The 25,906-nt window shown below is 37.4% G+C and overlaps 3 protein-coding genes across 3 annotated transcripts; 2 read left to right on the forward strand and 1 right to left on the reverse strand.

Annotated features, from left to right (window-relative positions):
• The first annotated feature begins 792 nt into the window (after positions 1–792).
• LOC133304186 (sterol 3-beta-glucosyltransferase UGT80A2-like) lies at positions 793–9,852 on the forward strand. The gene is made up of 14 exons (XM_061504180.1): positions 793–917; positions 1,088–1,256; positions 2,996–3,235; positions 4,847–4,958; positions 5,512–5,682; positions 6,822–6,885; positions 7,114–7,171; positions 7,273–7,450; positions 7,719–7,849; positions 8,450–8,552; positions 8,644–8,720; positions 8,805–8,852; positions 8,938–9,087; positions 9,551–9,852. The coding sequence occupies exons 3-14, from the start codon at positions 3,020–3,022 to the stop codon at positions 9,740–9,742; spliced, it is 1,500 nt and encodes a 499-aa protein (XP_061360164.1). The 5' UTR covers positions 793–917; positions 1,088–1,256; positions 2,996–3,019; the 3' UTR covers positions 9,743–9,852.
• Positions 9,853–10,290: 438 nt separating this feature from the next.
• Positions 10,291–16,929, reverse strand: LOC133304174 (protein LUTEIN DEFICIENT 5, chloroplastic). The gene is made up of 15 exons (XM_061504160.1): positions 16,500–16,929; positions 16,058–16,274; positions 15,692–15,763; positions 15,468–15,578; positions 14,371–14,562; positions 14,094–14,255; positions 13,552–13,647; positions 13,368–13,469; positions 12,843–12,875; positions 12,670–12,750; positions 12,501–12,583; positions 11,890–12,021; positions 11,681–11,741; positions 11,213–11,278; positions 10,291–10,765 (listed from the first exon to the last, which is right to left on the reverse strand). Exons 1-15 carry the CDS (start codon positions 16,823–16,825, stop codon positions 10,580–10,582), a joined length of 1,920 nt encoding a protein of 639 aa, XP_061360144.1. The 5' UTR covers positions 16,826–16,929; the 3' UTR covers positions 10,291–10,579.
• A 4,453-nt stretch (positions 16,930–21,382) lies between these two features.
• LOC133304173 (uncharacterized) lies at positions 21,383–22,336 on the forward strand. The gene has a single exon (XM_061504159.1). It carries the CDS (start codon positions 21,383–21,385, stop codon positions 22,334–22,336), a length of 954 nt encoding a protein of 317 aa, XP_061360143.1.
• Positions 22,337–25,906: the final 3,570 nt, after the last annotated feature.

Consider the following 25,906-nt stretch of genomic DNA (forward strand, 5'->3'; position numbering starts at 1 on the left):
GTAAGAGACTTGTATATTTTATTATAGACCCTTGGATAATTGTACTATCATTCTCTCTTTTGTTTTTAGTGATGACCTCCATTAATTTATGACTTAGCATAAGATATGCTTCCTCCAAAAGATAATCCCTATAATTAATTATAGGGGTGTATGACTCTTCTATTGCATGAGTCATTTTTATTATCACAAACACACAAAAAAAAACACTAGGGACCCACAAAGTAAAATAAAAAATAAGAAAAAGAGCAGACACATAAGCCCTTAATTATATTCTCTTTTTTTTAGTATAAATTTATATTTCTTAAATCAAATCAGAATTGTTTTATCTTATTTTATTTTATTTTTATATTTGAGCAGCTAGAGTTAGTTGTTGGCATTTGGCAACAACATGTTCGGCGACACTATGGCTATGCATGACGCCATGACGGTGACCACTACGCGGAGAGAACGATGCGGGTAATAATAAATTAATAATAAACAAACAATAATTAAAAATTAAAAAAGCGGTTAATGAGTGGTTAAGCATAAAATTGATTTGTTAACTTCGACGTGGCGCATAACGGTTTCGTCGTGAAGCACCTTCTCTCTCCTCCACGTGGCAACCTCTCATATTTTCTCACGCTTTCTCTCCACTTTCCTGGAAAAAAAGTAAAGCGAAAAAGGAAAATGAGAAACCGCATCTGAAAACAATACCTTCCCCATCGTGATCACCAAACTCTTTTCCTTACATTCATCTAAGTTTCTTTTTTCTCCATATAGCATTCCAAATCACTCTCCATCTAACACCAACGAAGAGCTTCCGTTCGTTATTCTCCGTTCATCGATGGCGAATTGTCACCACCGCTCGAACTCTTCCACCAGTGAAATTTCTGTGTATTTGGACGCCGACAGTAGCGCCATTGCCTCTACTTCTTCAGGTAATGCTCTCTTTTTTTTCGCTATTTGTTTAATTTTTTGGAGATCGCGTCTTCCAATGCAATGCAAAGAGGTATTGTTATGATATAGAATTTAAAAAAAAAAAAATTCAAAATGTGGTTATATGTATTATTTTTCGTTTTGATTGGCCTTACGCAGGACATATTGACAGGAATTCATCAAATACGTCGCAGAATGTGGCAGGACCAGAAGCTAAAGGTGTTGTGGCTGAAGCTGAAGCTGAAGCTGAACCATCATCAAATCAGGGTCACCATAAGAGCAACGGAATCAGTGCATTGGTTGCTAAGTTCTTCGATGAGAATGTTCACCCGAAGAAAAAGGTTAGACAAAATCACTATCTTATGTTCTAAAAATTTTATGCAATTGCAAGCTTTTTTTTTTTGGTAATAATTTTCAGTAGGAATGTTGTTATTAGGGAAAATAGATTTATGCATCAATCAAGTTAGATGATCATGGTAGGGAAGTTCTAGCACTTATAAGCTTCCAATGCTGTTTTCAATGTGGACGGGCTGACAATCTGTTCTATAGCTCAATTTACCAAGAGCTACCATAATACTGTATTAATATGAACATAACTTCACTTTTTTTACCCTAGCCGTTTATTTTCATTTCTCTGTCTATTTTTTTCCTAATTTGAGCAGTAGTCTCTGACCAAAATCTTTCGGGCCATAAAGCAAACAGTATAGAATAAAATAATAATTAAAGAAAAAGGAAAGTAAAAATAAGTAAATGTGCAACAACCGCACATCCTTGGGAGTAGTAAAGTTTTAGTTATATATATGAGTTAAGTGTTTCTCTTGTTGTTATAACCCCAAAACTAAGTCATTTTAGGGTTGGTGAATTTTATTTTATTTTGTAATTTTGATGTATTTTGGGGTTATATTAATCTTTTACAAGACTTTTTTTCTAGATCTCAAAATGACATCATTTTGAGATTGGGGGATTTTTATTTTTTTTTGTTGGTAATTTTGGTTTATTATAGGGCTATATTAGTTTTTATGATAAGAAATTTATTTCTTTCAACCTCAAAACAACTTCGTTTTGAGCCATAGGAGAGAAGATATCTTCATTACTATTGGAGTATGGAAGACTTAGTACATCCATGCTAAAATTAGAAAAAAATAATATACTTAATTTTACTTTTTTCTCCCACCCATTTATGGTTATTGACACCTGAGTCCAATTTTTTCCTATTTTTAGTGAAGGAGTAGATATTTTTGTAGCACTGAAGATATGCTCCATAGTAGATAATTTTATCTCTGGTATATATATATATATATATTATTTTTCACTTATTTATTCTTTATTTTTCCTTAATTTATTCTTGATTTTATATGGATTCATCCTCCCAACTAGTTGTTTATAAAAGGTGATGATGTTGTAATACATCAAACGAGAAGTCCTTTTATGTCTTCTGTCACACACTGGATTAACACTAGCACTGAAGTATAGATTTATGTTAGAGGGGCCTCAAGCGTAGGAACAGTGACCAAAATGTCACTGTTCACCAAGTTTTTTACCTAAATGCCACGCGAACAGTGTTATTTTCCAATCTGCCACGAGGGCAAGTTCGCTACCCGGTGTAGCGAACTCAGTTTGCTGACGTGTCACGTTTCTAGTGGACACCAAGTTCGCTACCCAATGTAGCGACCTTCAAATATATATATATATATATTTTTAACTTGGTACTTGTTATTCACTAGAAACACGTCAGCAAACTGAGTTCGCTACACCGGGTAGTGAATTTGCTCCCGTGGCAGATTGGGAAGTAATACTGTTCGCGTGGCATTTAGGTAAAAAACTTGGTGAACAGTGACATTTTCGTCGGTGTTCCTCAAGCGTACGTATCCGCTTTATACATGGGAAGCACTGTGATTTGTCTATTGCCTTGTTATAGTGATATAACTTGCTGAGTATGCTGACAATCATTCTATATGCCTTGCATCTACTGATGTTACTTTAAATGATTTCTATGACTCTAAAATTGTAACTTGATGCTCTTAATTTCTATACTTGCTTAATTTTTTGAATCCTGGAAAATTGTTTTCAAATGATGTAGCTGAAATGGCTAAAACGGACGCCCATGGTTAAGAATGATGGTACTATTGAATTTGAAGTTCCAGGAGATATTAAACCACCTCAGTCTGTAGACACTGGAACGGGGGTTAATAATGAAGCTCAGCATGAATATTGTGAGCCAACACCCATTCCGGATATTCGGCCACTTCAAATTGTACTGGTTATAGTTGGCACACGGGGGGATGTCCAGCCATTTATTGCGATTGGGAAGCGTCTGCAGGTCTTTTTCATTCCTGATTTCTTAAGTTTTAGTTTTTACACAATGATCATTTACTTGAAGAATATATCTAGTACATCATTACATTGTTCGCATGCTTAGGATTATGACTTCCTTTGGAGGAAAGGCATTAAGCTTATGGAAACAATTGGGGTTTGAAGGTTTAATTTTACTCTGTCAACGTTTCAGAACAGTAGAAATTAAGTTATTAGTTCTATTTGCTAAAGTTATATTCAAGGTTTAAAATTGCAGTTGCGATCATGGTTGCGATTGCAGCGTTAACAAGCTGATGCGGTTCGCAATTGTGTAGTGCAACAATATGATGCAGTCTGTAATTTAAAACCTTGGTTATATTAATGGCAGGTTCTTTTCTAAAACTACAGTTAGAAACATGATACTTTGGACACCTTTTGCCAGTCTTGCTAAATCCATGGACTAAACATTAAAATAAATAAAATTTAACAAATGTTGGATGAAACCCTTATTTGTTTGCAAAATATATTTGCACTAAGCAAATATTTTCTAATTTGCTACTTCTAATGCTAAGACCCTACTTTGGCTTGCTTAATTGCTTTCAAAATCCTTGCCACATAACTGGTCTCCTCTTCGTAATGTGCAGTTCAGGTTTTCCTTTGCATGTGGATACCAAGCTTACGTTAGGTTTACGCTTTTAACTTTTACAATTTATTTCAGATGATCTTTCATGTGATATCTCTACCTCTTCCAATAATTTCAAAATCACATGGTTTTACTTTTCTCTCTTATGCTATCCAAGTCAAAACTGTTGTTGTCTGTTGTAGTTCATAAGGAAAAGGCAGCTTTGTTCCTTTGACAGATACTTGAATAGGATTAAAGAATCTTTATAGTTGCACAACTTGTACCCAAAAAAATAGGATCTTGCAACTACAGTAAACCTTGCTTCTGATACGAAGCTTGGTAGAGTCTCACCCCAAAAGTTAGTTTGTAAGGTAACAGGGCCCAAACTCCATATAAATCTCAACACTAGAACCTTATGTTTCCGATGTGGAACTCCAAGTCCCATACCTTACAACTGGATTGTAACATCCCACCATGCTATGCAGTCCCGGCGCCTATGTGGGTTGGCTTGGCGCTAGTTTTTCACTATCCCCGGGTGAACACTGCAATGCCAGCGCTACCAGTCGCGTTGCTCGATTGCAATTAGGAGACATAGTGGAAGCTCTAATACCAATTGATACGAACTTTGGGAGAACCTCACCCCAAAAGCTAGTTTATAAGGTAGGAGAGCTCAAAGTCCATATAAACCCCACACCTGAACCTTATGTTTCTCCGATGTGAGACTCCAAGTCCCATACCTTACAATTGAATCGTAATAGCTTTTCATGCATCCCCCAATGGGAATCATAGCTGATCCACACTCATTTATTTTCACTAAGAGTGCTGGGTTTCATAGTGGATCTCAAACTCTGTTTTTAATTCGTGCAATGCTTTATCAAACCCATGACACTTTCTAAAATCTCGACGTCTTTATTTTTATATTTTTTTAATTCTCTCCTCCGTAAGTATAGTTTTGTAACTTAAGTAAATGTTAATCCTATGTAATGCAACCTGATTGAGGCTGAGGTTTGTTTGCAGGTAGATGGCCACAGGATTAGGCTAGCAACTCACAAGAATTTCGAAGATTTTGTCTTGAATGCAGGCTTGGAGTTTTACCCTTTAGGTGGAGATCCCAAAATTCTTGCTGGTTGTAAGTGTTTCTTATCTTATCTAATATATGAAATTGCTAGGTTAAACTTGTTTTAATGATTTAAAGGGTTAGTAATGATATCATCTGGTAATGGCCACTGCAGCTATATTTTATTAGTAGCCTGGCATTAAAGTCTAACTTGAATCCCAGATAGTGGGACTTTTTATGTAGTTCTCTTTCTTATGATTCAAATCAAACATAATTTATATGAATACAGTCATCTTTGCCAATGAGCTAGGTCTTATGGCACCCCTTCCCCCCTTAACACGAAATTGTTCTGTAGATATTTGTCAAAAAAGATGTATGCCCAAACACTTTATTGAAAAAGATGAAGAAAACTATAGCAGAATCAATATCAAATCAAGAAATGAGATTTACTTCATCAGAACGAAATATAGAGTTTGCACATAAGCCAGTTGTTTAGTAGAGGGGATGTTTATTCTACTGTTTTCAAGTACAAATATATGTTGTCTTCTGATGAGTAGTATTTCTTCTCTGTGCTTGTGCTTTTAAATTATTTATATAATTATTTATATACATATGTTTTGTTCAGATATGGTCAAGAATAAAGGCTTCTTGCCATCAGGACCTTCAGAAATACATTTACAAAGGAATCAGATCAAGGCTATTATTAATTCTTTGCTTCCTGCATGCAACAGTACTTACCCAGATTCTAATGTTCCATTTGAAGCAGACGCAATAATTGCCAATCCTCCAGCATATGGTTAGATTCTACGTTAGTTTTTCTTTTGATTTAATTGTGCTATGCCTCACCATAATTATAAATAACATTGACAGAAAAGTCTCTTTCCGTTGAATGAGAATGTGATTTAAACATTTTATCAAGTGATAAGAGATTGTATAGTAACCAGAAATCGGTTCAACAACAAACTTGATGTCTCATAAAATTTTGAGGATTTGAATAGTCTAAAGTGATGTGTACAGTTTACAGATAAAGTGTGGAATGGTAATCTCAGTTCATTATAACTGTACCTGTATTTTGTAACTGTTAATCCATCAATGGTTACCAATTCAGCACTTAATAGAGTAGAAGTGCACCATGCACCATGCACCTTAGAGGATCTCTATCTAAAATTTAAATTATATTTGCTAAGAACCTGGGAAGAAATAAAGATGGAGAACATTGATGGAAATTTCTTTTCCTTTTCTTGTGTGCTTTGTTAGCTTATGATGCTGATGGAAGCCTTACAAGGAAACTCTCTAGAGTGGCTTTTTAGCAGGTTTTAGTTTCCAAAATGAGGGTCTTGTGAGACCTTAAAGAGCAAGGTTTCTGGAGTTTTATATTGATTGAGTTTGAATAGATTGAATTTAAAGAATCAACCAAGTCAAAGGCATAGGATGCAAGTGTTTATTGGCAACAGCAATTTTCAAGTTATACTGATTTGTAATTGTGGGGAAATTTTATGTCTAACAGCTAGAGGAACTATGGTTTGAAGGATTACACCATTTCATTATGATAAAGAAAAGGGTAACTATTAGAGTTAAAAAGAAGAAGGTGAGATAACCTTATGGGACTGTTTTAGTAGCTGTGAGAAGTAACTCATGACAGAGGGGGAAGGACAATATGCATACATACCTTTCTCAAATACACATTAACGATTCAATATCTTAATTTTCTCAAGCACGATGAAACATATTTTAGACTAAACAAGAATTTCCTCCCTTTTGTTGCTGAGAATGGGAGTCCCAAACATGGAAACTGCAAATAACAAGGTGAAAGAAAGTACATGGACAGAGGATAGAAATGGTTACAAGATTAACTAATAATCTGATATTATTTACAGCTAATATGTATAACTAAAAAATATGTTATGGTCTTTTAACATATATGAACTTATGCAGGGCATACTCATGTTGCCGAGTATCTAAGAGTTCCACTACACATATTCTTCACAATGCCATGGACGTAAGTCTTGTTTGGTGACATGGGCTAATCTTGAACTTAATTATCTATATTTCTATCATGAGTTCTGTCCTATATGTGTATCATTCATTGACTTAGGAATTAGGATAGTTCTCAGTTGTGCTCATTTTTTGATTGCTATATTAGCATAAAGACATATAAGTGGCTATGTAACTTCGGGGATATTTTCATACTGTGCTTTTGAGTGATGATGTTTCACTATATTTGCAGGCCTACTAGTGAATTTCCTCATCCTCTTTCACGTGTTAAGCAACCAATTGGATACAGAGTGAGTCCCATAGCCTGCCTGATAATCTGAAGTTAGCCAATCTATTAATTTACCATGGCATGTTTAAGTTATCGTTTTATTTTGCATTTCGTGTCTTTCAGCTGTCATATCAAATAGTTGATACTTTAATCTGGCTTGGAATACGAGACTTGATAAATGAGTTTAGGAAGAAGAAGCTGAAGTTAAGGCCTATTACTTATCTAAGTGGATCTTATAATTCCCCTCCTGACGTGCCCTATGGTTATATATGGAGTCCTCACTTGGTCCCTAAACCAAAAGGTTAGATATGCATTTATAGTGTGCTCTTATTGCATTATGGTCCTCAGCTCACTCATTGTTCCCCTTCTAATGTACCACTATTGTCATATATAGCATAAAGTTATTATAATATATTGGGTTGATAATTCTGTCACGTCATCATTGTCATCAGCATCCCTTTCCTTTCCTTTTATGTGCTCGCTTTCTCTGACCTGGGTTTTCCTGGACTGAAGCTTTTTTTTGAAGCATTCTGTGATAGTCTGATTGTGTTTTGCTTCTTGTTCTGCAGATTGGGGGCCTAACATTGACGTTGTTGGATTTTGTTTCCTTGACCTAGCTTCAAATTATGAACCACCAAAATCGCTAGTAGATTGGCTTGAAGAAGGCAAAAAACCTATTTATGTTGGATTTGGTAGCCTTGTGAGTTTCAATGTTCTCATGTTTAGGTCATCTAATTACTCTGTGATGAATCAGCAGAATACACTGTTTGTCTAAATAATATTCCAAGTAACATTTGCACTGGACCATTCCACCTTAAATCACTAGTCACTAGTCAGTAATACATATAGGAATTGAATCAAATGTTCCTTTGCTTATCTTGAGTTCATTAATTGTGTTTGGAAATTTGTCTTATGAGAATGAAAGTTAAGAGATCAATTTTTCAGAATTGTTCCAGTAAGTGTCTGTAACTTAAATGAGTTTTTCCAAACTAACTCCACTAACCATGAGAGATCTGTCTTGAATGAAATTCTGTATCAGTATAAAATTGGATTGTGTTCACACTGAGAAACAATGGTAGGATAGGGTCACCCTTGAAGTAAGCTAAAAGAAAAGCTCTTCCATTTTTAGAAAGATCAATTGAATAGGCATTCACCAAAGCAGATATATGAAACAACAGAGATAGAAACCTCTATTTATATAAAGCTTTAATTCTGTACTTAATTGTATTAATTACCAAAATGCAGCTATGCTATGCAAACTTTCTATTCTAATGTAACTTTTGGTTCGAGTTTGGAACAGCCTCTACAGGAACCCGACAAAATGACAAAAATTATAGTTCAAGCTCTGGAAAAAACAGGGCAGAGAGGTGTTATCAACAAAGGCTGGGGTGGTCTTGGGAATTGTGAGTCTTCATTTCTACTACAAGCATGCCATTAGTATACTACATTTTTTGCAGCTTTGATTATGAACAATGTAGTAATTCTGTTTCTCAGTGGCAGAACAAAAGAAATCTGTGTACTTATTGGACAACTGTCCGCATGATTGGCTATTTCCGCGATGCACTGCTGTGGTACTTGCAAAAATTTTCTCAATAGAAGTACAATTGTTTCGAATTTAAATTGAAAATTTTGGTTGAAAGTTGCAAATGTTTCAGGTACATCATGGGGGTGCTGGAACAACTGCTGCTGGTCTTAGGGCTGAAGTAATGTATCCTATAATGTGAAATCTTGTAACTTCAAGGTTATCTGCATCTTACATAGAGTCATCTCTATTTTGTATTTTTGTAGTGCCCAACAACTGTTGTACCATTCTTCGGGGACCAGCCATTTTGGGGAGAGCGAGTGCACACTAGAGGAGTAGGTCCAGCACCCATCCCGGTGGATGAGTTTACATTGGAAAGGCTGGTTGATGCCATACGCTTTATGCTGAATCCAGAGGTAATATTTAACTGTGATCAGAGTTAGTGTTGTTAATGTTGCATATGCAATGTGTTCCAGCCTTGTTCACGATGCATAAATATCTTATACCATAATGTACCTGGAAAAAAGAGTTTATACAATATGTTTTACCTTTAGCGATGGATAATAGTATATGCTTATCTAACTTCATTTTTTTTAATGGTATAACATACCGATGTGCTACGGGGAAAGCGACTTATATATTTCAGAAATAAAAACCATTTAAGATCAATTTACGTTTGTCCCCTGAAAGTGTGGGATCTTACAGAAGAGAATATTAAAACAAATGGAAGTCATCTTCACAACTTTCGCTTTTTATGGTCTTTCATAGATCCGTTAGTTATTAATTGTGGTAATGGCGCTGTGCAACATAGTCAACTAAAGTGGCTTTTCGTCTTGTTTTTAATGTCTTTCAGATATCTTGTCATGGGCTTTTATGCAGGTGAAAAAGCGTGCTGTTGAACTTGCTAACGCCATGAAAAATGAAGATGGGGTGGGAGGAGCAGTTAATGCCTTCTATAAACATTATCCGTGGCAAAAGTCTGATTCTGAGGCCGAGCCCAAGCCATTAGCCTCAGGACATAAATGTTTCTCTATACGAGGATGCTTTGGTAGCTCAAAATCTTCTAGATAAATAGCTTTCTTCATTCAGCATATTCGTCCATGTAATCATGTTCATTCTTCTGCCAAATTCTGATATATCTGCAATTATGAGATGTAAATTGCCCTGGTGATTTTGTTGAGTTTCTCCAGAAATATATCTAAGCGGCCAGCATTATCCAATTTACTCTGTCAATAGCCATTACGTTTAATTTCTTCTTTAGCATAAATTTTTTACGATATACCCCTCAACATGATCCGGTGATTTGGAGAATACAACTGATAAATTCATTGAAATCTTCTGACAAGAAATGTGCAAACTTGTTGGGTTATAATTTGTTTACTGATGGTGTTCAAGCACTATATTCAAGTAATGACTGTCTTGCTCCACCTTTTGTTTATTTATCTATATTTGGCGTATATACTACATTTTCTTGACATATTTTATGTGTGTTCAATAAGAAGTGATTAGCGGACATAGCATCAAATTTATTTTGAGAAATGTTATATTTACAAATTTTTTGTTTACAAACTACACTAAATATACTTCAATCAATAGTGTATGACCAGTTATATTTAGTGTAATTTGTAAAAAAAAAAATTATAAACGGATCCTTCTCCATTTATTTTATGTAGCCTCCTGTCTGCCTTATTTAAAACTACAATTATAAATCTATAATTCGTGAATTCTACTCTTTTTAAGAAGAACCATAAGGATGTAAAAGATTTTAAGAGAAAGGAGCGAGCATAAAACCTCACTTTACTACAAGATTCACTTAAGTAGTATGAAGATAGAAAATAACTCTACATTTTTTAATTTTTTCCTCCACTCATTTTATATTGTATGGTTGATGTTGTGCTACACCGGCAATTAGGACTGAGCCTGATAAACTTCCCCTTTCTGGCTTATTTCATCCTTATCGCAAAGGCTCATGGATGGATCCACTTCCAATGTTGACATCTGTAATGAGGGCACAATAGGAGGTTTTATCCTGTGTGTTACAGTCATCTTCAACCCTTGTGTCGTATGAATTGTCGCTCCAGTAGTCATCACAACCTATGAGATACAATGAATCAGTCAGATTCTAGTCATATCATGGCAATTACCGGTTACTATATATGTATATAGGTTTAATGTTTCTCATGTCAAAAGGAGATAAAGTTATCTTCTGTTACCTTAAAAGACGTCCATTTAAAAGTAAAAAAAATTATAAAAATATTGACTAATATAATCTTAAAATAAACGACAGTTACAAAAATATTTTTGTCCGAATCCCAATATGACGCCGTTTTGGGTTGCATGATATAAGTTATTTGACGGGATAAAACATTAAACCTTTAGTATATTGCAGTATAAGTTTGTTAATTTCATTTTTTAACAACGTTAACCTCAAAATCTAACTAAAAAAAGTTCAAACAGTCAACTTTAAGACCACAATTCTAGAACTGAAGGTTTTCCTAAAACCAACTTTTAAATCATGAGACTTCAAAGTTACAAACTTACTGGTGGAGCTCCAATTGCCATTTGAAAATTGAACCGTCTAACAAGCATTGCAAGTGCCACTACAGTCTTTACAAGCATACAAACAAAAATTATCGTTAGTATGCGCAATAGCATTTGCTCACTAAAAAGTCTTGAGAAGAAAACTGAATCAATTCATATAATTGTAAGGTTCTCCAACTAGCTCATAAGAATAGCATATAATATAACCAAAAGATTTAGAGAAAAGTATTTCTCCAGTCACCGGAGATAAAGTTATTTCCAGTGAACTCAAAACGACGTCGTTTTGGGGTTATAAGATTAAAAATTTATAATGATAAAGACTAATATAACCCTGCAATATATTATAATTACAAAAGCACTTTGATTTCCGTCTCAAAACGACGTCGTTTTGGGTTTACTGGAGATAACTTATCTTCATTGACTAGACAAAGATTTAACAACACAGCAACAGGTTAACATGGACACTACCTCATATGAAGCAAACAAATCACCTACACATTTCCGTGGTCCTCCACCAAATGGTAGATATCTGAATGAAAGAGTAAAAGTATTACTTTCTTGCAAACTACGTTATAGTATAGATAAACTCTTGGCCTAAAGTATGACAGCATACATGAGAGGGAGTTTCGGGGTGGGGTTAGAAATCATACAAAATAGATTAAATACAGGTAATATACTTGAAGTTTTGATTCGTCTCATTAGGGTTAGGTCCATCTAACGCCCATCTTTCAGGTTCAAACTTATCAGCATCATCCCACAGTTTTGGACTGCGATGCAGGTTCCATATAGATATAAAGATATCTTCACCTCTGCAAATAATTAATGACATAAAATCACCATAGATCAGAAAGGAAACTGTCAGTATATTACATGTTGTGAAATTTTTTATATTATATCCCTTAAGGTTTCCCTAAGTTACACTCACATCTTCATTTGTTTCAGAAATTACAGTGAGCTTGTCTGTGATTTTTCATTTCACCTGCAGAGAAGGCTGTATGGAGGATTTATATGTACGTGGATAAAATTTCAAAGGGGTCTATTTAGCTATGAAATTCAAAATAGGAAGCTCAGGGATTTTTCTTAAACAGGATAGAGGTTAAGTGAAATTTAAGCAAAGCCTAGAGAAGCTAATGTAATTTACTCTATAACCAGGAGCTATGAGCTCACAATTTTGGTTGATACTAAGAGAAACTTGAAGATGAAAGAAAAAAGAATAAGACTTAAGACAAGAAACAATGGCAAAACTGTTTCTTAACCAGCTAAAAAATAAGTACTTTATTGAAATTACCTTCTTATAGGATACTCTCGAAGAACATCATCCTCAAGAGAGCGACGAATTAACACGGGTGGTTGTGGGTAAAGCCTCAATGACTATAAATTAAATATATGTAGAAAAGTCAACTACTACCTATAGAATAATCAGTTTAAACATAATGGGAAATATGTCATCTTTATACCTCGTTGATCACTCTAGTCGTATATTTGAGTTTCTTCATGTCTTCAATAGTTGGAAATCGATCTCCAAGAACAGAGTCAACCTACGAAAAATTATATATTATCAGATTCTTGTGATCCGGAAACCTAATATGATACTTGCATACTAATCTGAAAGCTAAGAATCTCATGAAACCTCTTCTTGAAGCTTGGACATGACACTAGGTTCCTGCAGCCAACGAAAAAGAAATATTCTTGTATTAGACATTACTGCATTATAAATTAATTCCTCACTTTATATGTGACCACAAACAAATAACCATAAGTGTATGCATTTTAGTAATGTGAAGAAATAACTGTAACGTTCTATCCCACATGCATATATATATATATGGGTTCGATTTTTTTGCAGCCGCTTTACGTGCAGTAGTGACAAATTTTCCATATATATAGGTTAAAGCATTTAATGTAGGGAATCATAATCATACACCTGTCATTGCTACAAGTACAACAACTTTATATATGATTTTACCTATATATATATCAAAAGTATTATTTTCCAAACCTTCCCTGCTCAGTTAAGTAAAACTTTTGCAATGAAAGAGAAGAAATAATATAATGCAGCAGTAAGCCAAGAAGGAATGGGATGAGCAGCATACACAAGATGACAAGATCACAAGAACAATAATCCCCATCTTATTGAATCTTAAACACATATTACCTTGGATAGAAGATAAAAGGTCCAAGTCAAAACAGCAGCTGAGGTTTCATGTCCAGCAATCAGCATTGTCATTAAGTCGTCCCGGAGTTGCTTACTTGACACCTACAAAGTCATTACTTTCATACTTTGCACTGACATCCAGTTTTTTCATTAACTAAAATAACTTGAGACACGGCCGACATACATCGTCTCCTGATGCCAACAAGAAGTGAAGAATACTTGGATCTTGTTCATTCATGTACTCCTCATGAAACTGTAACTCTTCTTTATCCACCATACTCTGCAAATGATAATTGAAAAATATAAATGAAAACACAGATTTTAGCAGTCCTACGTAAAGTCATTACTTTCATACCGAGCATGTTAATGTAGATTGGGCTATTATTTTTGTTATTTAATTTAGGATTTTTATTTTCACAATTAAGGTTTTCAATTTGAGATTATTAATTGTTATTTTTTATTTAGGGATTTTATTCTATTTGAGACACTTTGATTATTATATAAATTGATATTTCTTTTATTCAGAGAGTATCTGATATTTGAGTCGGAGGAGCACTCTACCCAAGAAGATTACTCTAGGTTTAGGATTCCTAAAGATTTGACTTTTGCTGATAGTTTAGGATTCAGGTTCTTGTACCAAAGTTTAGAAGACAGTGTCAAAAAAAAGTGCAAAAATTGCATGTTCATGATGAATATAAGCTTGTGTCACTATAATGACAACATTACCTTGCATATTGCTATCAGATCATCAAGTGTATCATTGACCAATTTGAGAGCTGCAGTAACCTTCCTTTGACGTGGAGATATGTCTTTCCAAATTGGGATATCCCAGACTGGAATTGGAGCAACACTTCGATCTTCTGCTTCTCTCAGTACAGTATAAACAGCCTGAACTAATTAGATAAAGTGCAACAATATGAAGCTTGTACACAAAGTAACTTCATTACTGGAACAGTGAGCATAAAAAAGACAGAAGGGTAAGGCAAAATTCCAAAAAGTATACCTCAACTATACCAGTGTCATTTGATAAACAATCAAAATCATAATTGAATACTGCCTTGCCAATGATGTCCAAGGTCAATCGAGAGAAAAGCGACTCCATCTCAACATCTTCTCCATCAGATGCGGATTCATCTAGCTTCTGACAGAGCTTATCTGTAGCTTGTCCAAAAAGGCCAATCATAGCTGCTACATACTATAATGAATAATCACAATCAAGAACAAGATAAAGAAGTTGTAGCAAGATTTAAAATAAAAATAAAATAAGAGTAAAGTAGTTCCAAACATCTCTCAACACCATAAAATGAATACATCCAAATATGCTGCTCTATAAATTTTCATGTCATAAATGACATTCTGATGGTGACTAGTATTGCTTAGTGGATCTATGTTCAGAATGAGGTGAGAATAGCTATCTCCATAAGGAAGTACATATTGAACCTGGCGTCATTGAGTTACTTGAAACTTTTAGAAGCTAGCTAGGATCTATGTTTCTTCATTAAGTAAAAATGCTACCTAGCTAGCTTCTAAAAGTTTCAAGTAACTCTCAAGTAACTCAATGACGCCCAGTTCAATATGTACTTCCTTGTGGAGATAGCCATTCTCACCTACATAAATTAGCAATAGTTTTTCCAACCTGTAAAGAACCTTGGGATACACCACCTCAAAAGCTAGCTCAAGGAGTGGCAGTGCCCAAGGCCTTATAAACTCCACATTAGTTGCACATACAATCAATGTGAGACTATATATCTCAACACGCCCCCTCACACGAGAGCCCATTGGGCTTGAAGAGTGGAAGATGCAATAGGCCCAGCCTACCTGTGCTAAGAAAGTCCACAAGAGAAAGTGGGGGGCGGCGAGGCTCTGATACCATGTAAAGAACCTTGGGATACACCACCTCAAAAGCTAGCTCAAGGGGTGGGAGTGCCCAAGGCCTTATAAACTCCACATTAGTTGCACATACAACCAATGTGAGACTATATATCTCAACACAACCAAAGAAGGAAACATTTTAATTTATGACCTCAGCAGCCAAGAAATGTATCTAGGATATGATTCAATAGAGACTATAAATAAATCAGTCCAAGAACACTAGAAAACCTTCTGATGCAATGCTGGGACTATAGCACGTCGTCTGACTCGCCATATTTCCCCATCAGCTGGGATGAGCCCTTTCCCCATTACAAACTCTAGGATCTCAGCCAAGATACCCTGCACTTTAGAGAAGTAACAAAATCAATCTGCAAATACAATGTGTGAAAGAAGGGCCAGAGAAGAAAAGCACTTGTACAGTAGCAGTCATTGTCGACTGTTGAGTCTAGTACCTTTGAATAAGCCTTAGAATTGTCTCTCAATATGTGTTTTGCAATAGACGGATCAGATACTATCAGAAAGGACTGCAAGATAACCAAGAGTGAAACTCAGTTATCACATATAAGGTGCCTTTTTTTTTTTTTTTGTTAGTATATTAAAGTTTAGGGTGAGGGGAACCTCTTCCCATTCCAATTCCATGGCAAACCATATGTGGGATTTCAAATTGCCTACCAATGGGGGATCCCATGATTCAAACCCAATTCATGCAATTGTGATGAACTGAAGGTTGAGTAGGTGAGTCAAACCCCCCATTATATAAGGCATTGTTTTCAAAGAGAAATGAACTACATTTCAGTTTTGAAAAAACCTGAACTAACCTTTGGTCCAAATGTCAATCTGAAAATCCCACCGTATGTGAGGTAAAGTTCATACAAGGGAATGAAGAATGCTTCACTTCGAATGGCGTTGATTGACCCTTTAGCCTCAGGAATTCTGGGGTACTTGCCACTTCCTTCAACCCAACCAAATAAAAAATCCACAACCTCATTGGGCAAACCCACCTTTAACAAGCTCTTCTTCAGCATAGAAGGTAAACTAGACCAAACCCACAAAATTGCAAAACCAAAAAAAAATAAAATAATAAAATAATCATTCTTGTAGCATACCCAGTTCAAATTTAAACACTATAACCTGAGTTAGACCAAAATTGAAGACAAAAAATGGGGGGATATTAGCAACTAACCCATCATTAAATTAACAAAATCAATCCCATGAAAGAAGGAAAAAAATTCGAAAACTTTAAGGTTGTTTATGCATTACCCAGATTTCTGGTTCACGGTGAATTCTCCTGAGGCAATCCTAGCAGACAATTCAGCTCGTCGTTTCTCTTCAAGAAGACGACGCTCCATGCTTTTGACACCATCATCCCCCGAATCAGGGTCTCTTCCATTTGAGGAAGAGCATGCAGCAATCATTGGTGAACGAGATCCTCTTTGTGGTAATGATGTGGAACATGGAAAGCAAGAAGAATAAGAAAAAGTGGTGTTGGGTTTGAATCCATTCATGCGAATCTGTTTGGCATGGAAGCGTTGAGTGGGAATAGAAAGAGGAGGAGGAGCATGAAGAAGAGCAAAATGGGAAGCCATAGATAACACAATTGTAGTTAACAAAGTAACATACAAATACACAAACACAAACAGATAAGTAAGTGGTTATAATACACAACACTCATCAGTTTCTTTGTAAAACTGTGTCAGCTTGTCATTAGAATCTTTTGAATAACCATCGCCGAACAAATTGGTTAGATACCCTTTCTAGTTTTGTTCGTATAAGAGCATGCCACGTTCGTTTGTTCCAACAAGTACTACGTTAAAGGACCACAAATAAATTTTAAGGATATAATATATGGTATAGGGATATGGTATAGGATTGGAAGAGTTTTGTTTATTTATTTATTTTTTTTCAATTTTTTTATTTCACAATTCTTACTAGGAAATAGTGTTTCTCCCCTCATAAATAGCCTGATTGATTTCCATTTCTGAAAACTTTTTTTTTTTTTTTTTGGAAAAATAATTAAAAAAAATTATTTGAAAAGGGTTTTATAAAAATATTCTAATATTTTTTCATGTCACCTTTGCAAACAATTGAAACTCTAATAGTTTTTAGCAGTGCTAATTAATATAAAATAAAATTTCACATAATGAAGTGGCTCTGATCAATCAAGTTTTTCTTTTATGATTATATATATAGTTTGGTCTACTTTTAAACATAACAGCAAAGAAGAGAAAAAAGAATGTAATATTTAACTCATTCGTACATTGTTTTTGTACCGATATTTTTGAAAAATTTTAAGCAATATAAAATTATGTTTTATGATTAGAAACACATTAATTACTGTTTAAGTATATAATTATTTTCTTTTTTCATAACTTAAAAAATTCCATTTTTAAGAAATAAGGAGTAAGAAAAAGTATGTCATGACAGTCATGTACTTTGTATATGTATTACATAATAAGTAACTAAGTTGAATTTTTGATACCCTCGAGTCAAATACCCCAACACAAACCTAGTTTGGTTCTTTCCAATGTAGTTTAATTTTGTCCATTTGGAAACTGAGACATGGAGAGAGGGAAGTATTGAACAAGGAATAAGGATGGGGGAAAACTGAAATAAGGAGAAGGATAGCAAAGTGCAAATGTGCAACCTGAGAATAAAAGAATTGACCCAATCCAAATCCAAATTGATCCATTATTGAAGGTCAAATCGTGTTGTCACACGCTCCAACCCATTACAATTCATATTTTATGCGAGTTATTGAGTTAAATTTTATAACCCAACCCACCTTTAAACATAAGATTTGATGTTTGTATAACTTATTTTATGAGAGAGACGTAAGAAATAAGAATTATGGAAAAGAAAATGAGTGTTTTTTTAATTTAAATTTTAAATAAAAAATATTATTTTGTATCTATCTCTTTCTTAAAATAACATAACTTTTTTTTTTGGAAATATTTCAATCGATTTATTGTTTCACAACTAATCCGATTCGGAGTTGGTTTAGGATTAAGACTTTAAACCCCTACAAAAGATTTATGTCATTTAAAATGACAAATACTTTTTCCTTTAATATATCCATTACATTATCCACATTTCAAGCACTTTATTATCATTTACATTTTCCCGTTTCGTTCGATAAAAATCTAAATCGAATACAACATGATACTAAGAGAAAAATATTTCTGCAATTACTGCAGATAAGTTATGTGCATTTACTTTCAAAACGATGTCATTTTAGAATTGAAAGATTAAAAAATTATAATTATAAAAACTATAATAATTCTTGAATAAATTAAAATTACAAAAACACCATGATTTTTGCCAAAAAATGATGTCGTATTGGATTTACTGTAGATAATTTATCTGCAGTAACTGCAGAAAAAACCAATCCATACTAATTACTAAAACAAAATGAGCAAACTAAATCCACCTCATAGTGATGGAATCTGACAAAATTACCAAATGAACATATGACTATAAGGTTCCAAATAGATATTTAATAGTCAAGAAAAAGCAAACCACCAAACAGGTCTAAATTTTTTTTTACCAAGTGAAATCTCTGAACACACATCAGAGTACCAAGTCCAAAATTCAAAACCAAGTGCATAAAAAAGCATATTGAAATCTTAGAAAATTCTCATAATTGTCTGAATTGTCATAGCTCATATACGATTGGTACTTTGGTAGCTCTTCTACCAATTGAACTCATTGCATGCGGTCAATTTGAACCCGGTCCATCATTGTTGCCTGTTGACATCAATATACACACATAAACACATAAATCGAATAAGGCCTTGCATTTTATGCACATAAATATACACAATACAAATCTAAAAGAATTAGCATGTTCATGTCAAAATATAGAATAAAAACGTACCATGGTTAGGATATATCATAGCAAACAGCCTCAAATGGGGATCCACAGGTAAGCCCATTCTTTGATATTCAGGGTCATACACAAAGTTTTCTATAGGCCTACATTGGTGACCAGTTCATTTTGTAAAACAGACAGAAAGCAATGCATAATAAGGTAGACTGTACTAGCTATAGGTATAGCATTGTCAATAAATTAAGTCACTAGAATTAGTCTAGTGACGAGGGATGTATAGTTATGTATTAGGTTGTGTGTTTACTTTCTCAATGTATCAAAAAAAAAAATTGTTAATAAACTAAGTGTCAATGTTCCATGTTATAATATAGCAAACTCTACCTTGGTGGGGAATGAGTTTCACTGCCTTGACCATTTAGATTCAAAGGTCTACTCATCTGAAGTTCTGTCAATGGCGGGCTATTGCTTTGTACGGTCATTCGCATCTATATTCAACGAAATTCGTGACAAAAATTTTATTACTTATATTGAATGAAGGGATATATGAAGGATCAAAATTAGAATAGCTACCATAAAAAATTACTATATATACATAGCTTACCCTAACGTTCCTTGATGGTAATGACTCTCCTATCTCATACGAGTTAGGATGATGGCCCAATATTCCTCGCTGCATACAATGAATCAGAAAATTAAAGAAAACAATGTAAATCGGATGAAGTTTTGCTTCTTGCATTGTGAAATCATATGGGAGTCATTGAATCATAAAGCAATCATGCACATCACTAATATCATCTATTTCACTATTATAGTTAATTATGCATGCATAGTTGATATAGTTTTCAACTAAATTAATTAAGCTGTTGAATTAAATGCAGTATTTTCTCAATTGGAAATTAAAAAAAGAAAAAGAAAATAGTGATATACATATACTTGTTGTGTGTTTGATAAGCGAGGTTGAGTGAAGGACCCTCCCCCAATATAATAGGAACTTATATAAGCTCCAGGACCACCTACCACTTCTTGAAAATGTATCTCTCGTATTGAGACATAATTCCTGTTTATACATGTGAATTAAAGAGATATTAACGCAAAAAAATAAAAAATAAAAAATAAATGCTAAACTAAAATATAATGAACACTCTTGCTAAATTGCTAATTACCTCAATTGGCCACTGGATAGATTAAGTTGCGGACGCCAATTTGGATAATTGGGCCTCTGATGAGTTATCGGATTTGGAGGTGCACCGATTGCAACTCCAACTGGAGTCTAAATGACAAATTAAATAATATTGAATTTGTTATGGATATGAATATCATATCTGAACTACCTACCTAGAAATCCATTAAGAGATAGAGTCACCAGCATCTTAACAACTCTAAACAGTCAAAGGGCACAAGATAAGGATTACATCTCAACAGAAAGGGAGTTGAATCCTATTGCAATTGGGGGAGCTCAAAAGGCCCAAGCCTAAGAAGGTAATCCTTATAAATAAGAGCCTAAGTACCCCAGGTAAACACTTTTAACCTATTTACTGATACTGCCCACACCGTGCACACACCCACCCCTTGGCTATAAGCCTATTGCTTGTGCGCAGTGATTGGGACATCGGCTATAAGTCTAGTATACCCCTGATATACACTATCTCTAAGCACATACCTCGCGGTATAGCAATACGGTCAATCCAGGACCGAACATTGGTGCCGTCTGTGGGAAACGATAAATTTCGATTCCCATTCCACGATGACGAACACCCGTTCGATGTCCAGCACTGCCCAAATGCCGCCACACCAATCTCAGCCTCAGCCTTATGGTATGCCGTCACACCAACCTGCATTGGAACAGCTCCAATCAGCCGCGACCCCTGTGCTAGTAGAGGTTCAGGTCAGCGAGGTCGGCACTCAAGGACTGTCCTCCAGAACCCAGCCCAACGCGACAGCGGGTCCAGTGTGCCCACCTCCGCATAGTGAACAATCGAGGGACATAACCACTGTGGCCATGAATGCGATCCTCCAAAGGATGCAGGAGATGGAGAACAGATTCTTGGCTCAACAAGGGCTGAATGCCCAGAGGATGGAGGCGCTGGAGGCTGAGCTGCGAAATCAAAACCTTGTGGGACGAGCTGGAGGAGCAGGCCGAGGTGGATGTGCAGGCCAGACTAATGAGCCACAACATCAAAACGCGGCCACGACAGAAGGAAATATGCAGAATCCCCGCCATGACAACCACCAGGAGGGCGGAGGACCAGTCAACAACCAATGAGATAATTATCTCCTTGATGAGGAGGTTAACGATAGCCCATTCACTGAAAGACTCATGAACTTGGCAATACCGCTGAGATTCAAGAGTGCCAAGATACCACCGTACGACGAAAGTCAAGACCCGGAGGCCCATTTAGAGGCTTTCAAGACCGAGATGTTGTTCAACGGGATCACTGGACCTATTAAGGCCAGAATCTTCGCGACGACCTTGACAGGTCAGGCAATAGCTTGGATAACCAGGCTCCTTAGGAACTCGATCGACTCGTTCAAGGACCTAGCCCGGACTTTCCGACTAAACTTTGCAACAAGCAAAGCACATCCAATGCCGGCCTACGCTCTGGGAAGAATCCGGCAAAAGGAGAATGAATCGTTGAGGAAATACCTCGACCGGTTCAAGGATGCCGCCCTCAAGGTTCGGAGCCTAACTGAAGCAGTGCACCTCCACCTAATCATCTCGGGATTAGATGGCGACTCTCCACTTGCGAAGTCCATCTATAAGAACCCGGTCAATGATCTGGAAGAGTTCCGACAAAGGTCGGATAAATACATTGATGTGGAAGACATGCAAAAAGTCTACGTGGAGTCCCGAGGACGCAGTCCGACACGACGAAGCCCGAGTAAGAAAAACAACAAAGACCGGGACCAGCGGGGATCGAAGAAATCGAAGGACACTCGTGATAAGAGGTCGGAAGATCGGTCTCCAAGGAGGAAATATGATGATTACACGCCCTTGAACATGTCCAGATCTCGGATATGGAAAGAGGTAGCCCAGACTGAAATGCGCAATGTCGAGAGACCTCGACCCCTCAAAGCCAAGAGTGGATTGGATAGAAACAAGTACTGCGCCTTCCATGACCAGAACGGCCATATCACGGATGACTGCTGGGACCTCCGAGATGCCATCGAAAAACACATCAGAGAGGGAAAATTAAAGCAGTACATCATTCGAATCAGGGCAAGAAGAATAATAAGCGAAGGCAGAGAAGCCGGAGCCGAAGTCGAAGCCTGAAGAGAGAGGACAGAAATGATCAGAAACAAGACCGCCTTGCAAAGGGCAAAAAGGTCGAAGATAAAGATGAGTCTTTTCAGGAGGCTGAATTTGAATGCAACGTGGTAAGAGGAGCTCTGGGAGGAGGAGGAGACACGACCAATGCAAGAAGAAAGTACCTGAAAGAGGTCATGTCAGTAAGAGACAGGCCGACCTTCAAAGGGAAAGCCAGTGATCCTGCTCCCCCAAGATTGTTTTTCTCTCAGGAGGAACTGGTAATGGTCGTACCCGGACACACCGACGGCTTGGTAATCACCGGAGTGCTAGTCAATTGCCGGGTCAAGAGAATCTTTATTGATCATGGAAGCTCGGCAGACATAATTCTCTGGGATGTTTTCCAAAGGATGAACCTGGACGAGAAGGACTTGAAACCATGTGTCACCGAGCTGGTCGGGTTCAATGGAGCGACGTCCCCTCCAAAAGGCTACATTGATTTGAAGCTGACCTTAGGCACGAAGGATGCATTCCGAGCCAGAAGGGTTCGTTTCGTCGTTGTAGACACCTCGTCTTCCTACAACGTGATCATTGGCAGGCCTACAATCCATGACTGGGATATGCTGATCTCCACCAAGCATCAAGCACTGAAAATGCCAGGGGCGAATAACAAGATTATCACTATAAGAGGAGATCAGAAAGAATCTAGGGAGTGCTACTATGAGACCCTGCGAGTCCATCAAGGAGGTCCATCATCTCCCTCTCGGCTTAAAAGTGGAGGAGCTAAGGACCAATCGCTAAAGGCATGTGGAAGCGAGGTAAACTTGACCGAACTCGACATGAGGGAGGAGCTTCAGGCACCTCTTCCAGAACCCCAGGGAGAATTGGAAGACATCAATATTGGGAGGGACGGTAAAGGGCACACCAAGGTGAGAAAAAGCCTGGAGGCAAATTTTAAAAAGGAGCTGGTTTCCTGCTTACAGGAAAACTCTGACGTATTCGCATGGAAGGCCTCGGAGATCCCAGGAATAGACCCAACTTTCTGTTGCCACAAGCTCTCCATGTACCCAGGATCGCAGCCAGTGTCCCAAAAGAAGAGGAAGATAGGATCTGATCGACGTCAAGCTTTAAGCGAACACGTCGACGAGCTGTTAGAAGCCGGATTCATCAAGGAGATACAGTACACCACTTGGCTGTCTAACGTAGTGATGGTGAAGAAACCAAGTGGGAAGTGGAGGATCTGCGTGGACTACACCGACCTCAATAAGGTCTGCCCAAAGGACTCGTACCCAAGCATTGACCAACTAGTTGATAATTCATCAGGATTTAAGCTACTATCGTTCATGGATGCGTACTCTAGGTACAATCAAATCCCATTACACCCAGATGACCACGAAAAAACCGCCTTCATCTCAGAAAAAGAAAACTTTTGCCACAACGTCATGCCTTCTGGTCTTAAAAATGCGGGGGCGACCTATCAAAGAATGATGAACCGCGTTTTTCAAGCGCAAATTGGAAGAAATCTAGAGGTATACATCGACGACATGATCGTCAAATCAATGTGCATATCAGTGCATATCGCCGACCTCAAGGAGACTTTTGAGCAACTAAAAGCTCGAAAGATCATATTGAACCCGACCAAATGCGCTTTTGGGGTGCCAGCTGGAAAATTCTTGGGCTTCATGCTCACCAACCGAGGAATAGAGGTCAACCCCGACAAATGCAAGGCCATCCTCGAAATGAAGCAGCCGGAAACCAAGAAAGAAATTCAACAGCTCACAGGTCACCTTGCGGCCCTAACTAGGTTTTTGCCTAAGTCAGCAGAAAAAGCCTTGCCTTTCTTTAAGCTCCTTAAAAAAGAAGCGGAGTTCGGATGGGGTGAAGAGTGCAAAAGGACATTCGGAAATATAAAGAACTGCTTAGCCACACTTCCTGTACTGTCGAAACCAGAGCCCAGAGAAACGTTGATCTTATACTTGTCTGTGGGGGAAGAGGCCATCAGTGCCGCTCTGGTACGGGAGACCGACAAATCACAACAGCCGATCTACTTTGTAGGTCGGACATTGCAAGGACGATAACTTTGTTACCAGAGGCTCGAAAAGGTTGCATTCGCCCTGCTTACCACGGCAAGGAAGCTCCAACCTTATTTCCAAGGTCACCGAGTCATTGTGCGAACAAACCAGCCCATCAGGCAAGTACTACACAAGCCAGACCTAGCAGGAAGGATGATCAACTGGGCCGTCGAGCTCTCTGAGTTCGACATATCATATGAACCTCGACAGGCAATCAAGTCGCAGGCGTTGGCTGACTTCATCTTGGAGCTAACCCCATCCAAAGAAAAGGGACAAGGGAATGAAGATCTCTGGACAATATATGTCGATGGATCCTCGAACTCTAAGGGGAGCGGAGCCGGGGTGATAGTTGAAAGCCCGGAGGGAGTGTCCATTGAACACTCACTTCACCTAGCATTTTCGACCTCAAATAACCAAGCTGAATACGAAGCGTTCATCGCCGGGATCATACAAGCCAAAGAGCACGGAGCTAGGAGGATAAAGATCCTGAGTGACTCACAACTGGTTACGTCACAAGTTGAGGGAACATATCAAGCTAAGGGTCCTCTCATGATGAAGTATCTCCAACAGGTTAAGGAGCTATTAGCCGAGTTCGACGAGGTGGTAATCCAGTACATACCTCGAAACGAAAATAGCAGGGCAGACATCCTATCAAAACTCGCCAGCTCGCAAGGCTCAGGAAACCATTGCACTGTAATACAACAGAGCATCCTGAAGTCGACCTGCGTCATGGTGATAACCGAGACTGAGGATTGGCGAAGGCCAATAGTGGCCTACCTGGAAAAATGGGTCATGCCAGACGAAACACTAGAGGCCAGAAAACTCGTGAGGAACTCAGCCTGCTTTACCATAGTAGAAGGGCAACTCTACAAAAAGGGTTTCTACACACCCATGCTAAAATGCCTAAATAAGAACGAAGCTGAGTATGTGTTGGCCGAGATCCATGAGAGCATAAATGGACATCACATGGGAGGAAAAGCTCTAGCCAAAAAGGCACTAAGGGCAGGATACTACTGGCCTACGATGGAGGCGGACGCGAAGGAACACGTCAGAAGGTGCGAGCAATGTCAGAAGCATGCACTCATCCTTCGTGCTCCTCCTGAAGAGCTGCAAACCATTTACAGCTCCATGGCCATTCTTCAAATGAGGGATGGACTTGCTGGGACCCTTCACTGCGGCTGAAGGACAGCTCAAATGGTTGATAATGGCAGTTGACTACTTCACCAAATGGATTGAGGCTGAACCCTTCACCACCATTACCTCGACGAGAATACAGAGGTTCTTTGAAAGAAACCTGATTAGTCGATTCGGACTTCCCGCCGAGATCATCACGGACAACAGGACACAGTTCGCTGATAGAAAGTTCCAGGAGTTAATGGCCGACTTCAAGATTACACATCGGTTTGCATTAGTAGAACATACTCAGACCAACGGACAAGTCGAGTCCGCCAACAAGGTGATTCTAAACGGGCTCAAGAAAAGGCTGTTCGAAGCCAAAGGAGATTGGGTGCAACAACTACACTTC

The sequence above is a fragment of the Gastrolobium bilobum genome, unplaced genomic scaffold, assembly GCF_033153095.1.
Source record: "Gastrolobium bilobum isolate Gb01-03AN ecotype WA unplaced genomic scaffold, APGP_CSIRO_Gbil_v1 utg12837, whole genome shotgun sequence".
NCBI classification, from domain to species: domain Eukaryota; kingdom Viridiplantae; phylum Streptophyta; class Magnoliopsida; order Fabales; family Fabaceae; genus Gastrolobium; species Gastrolobium bilobum.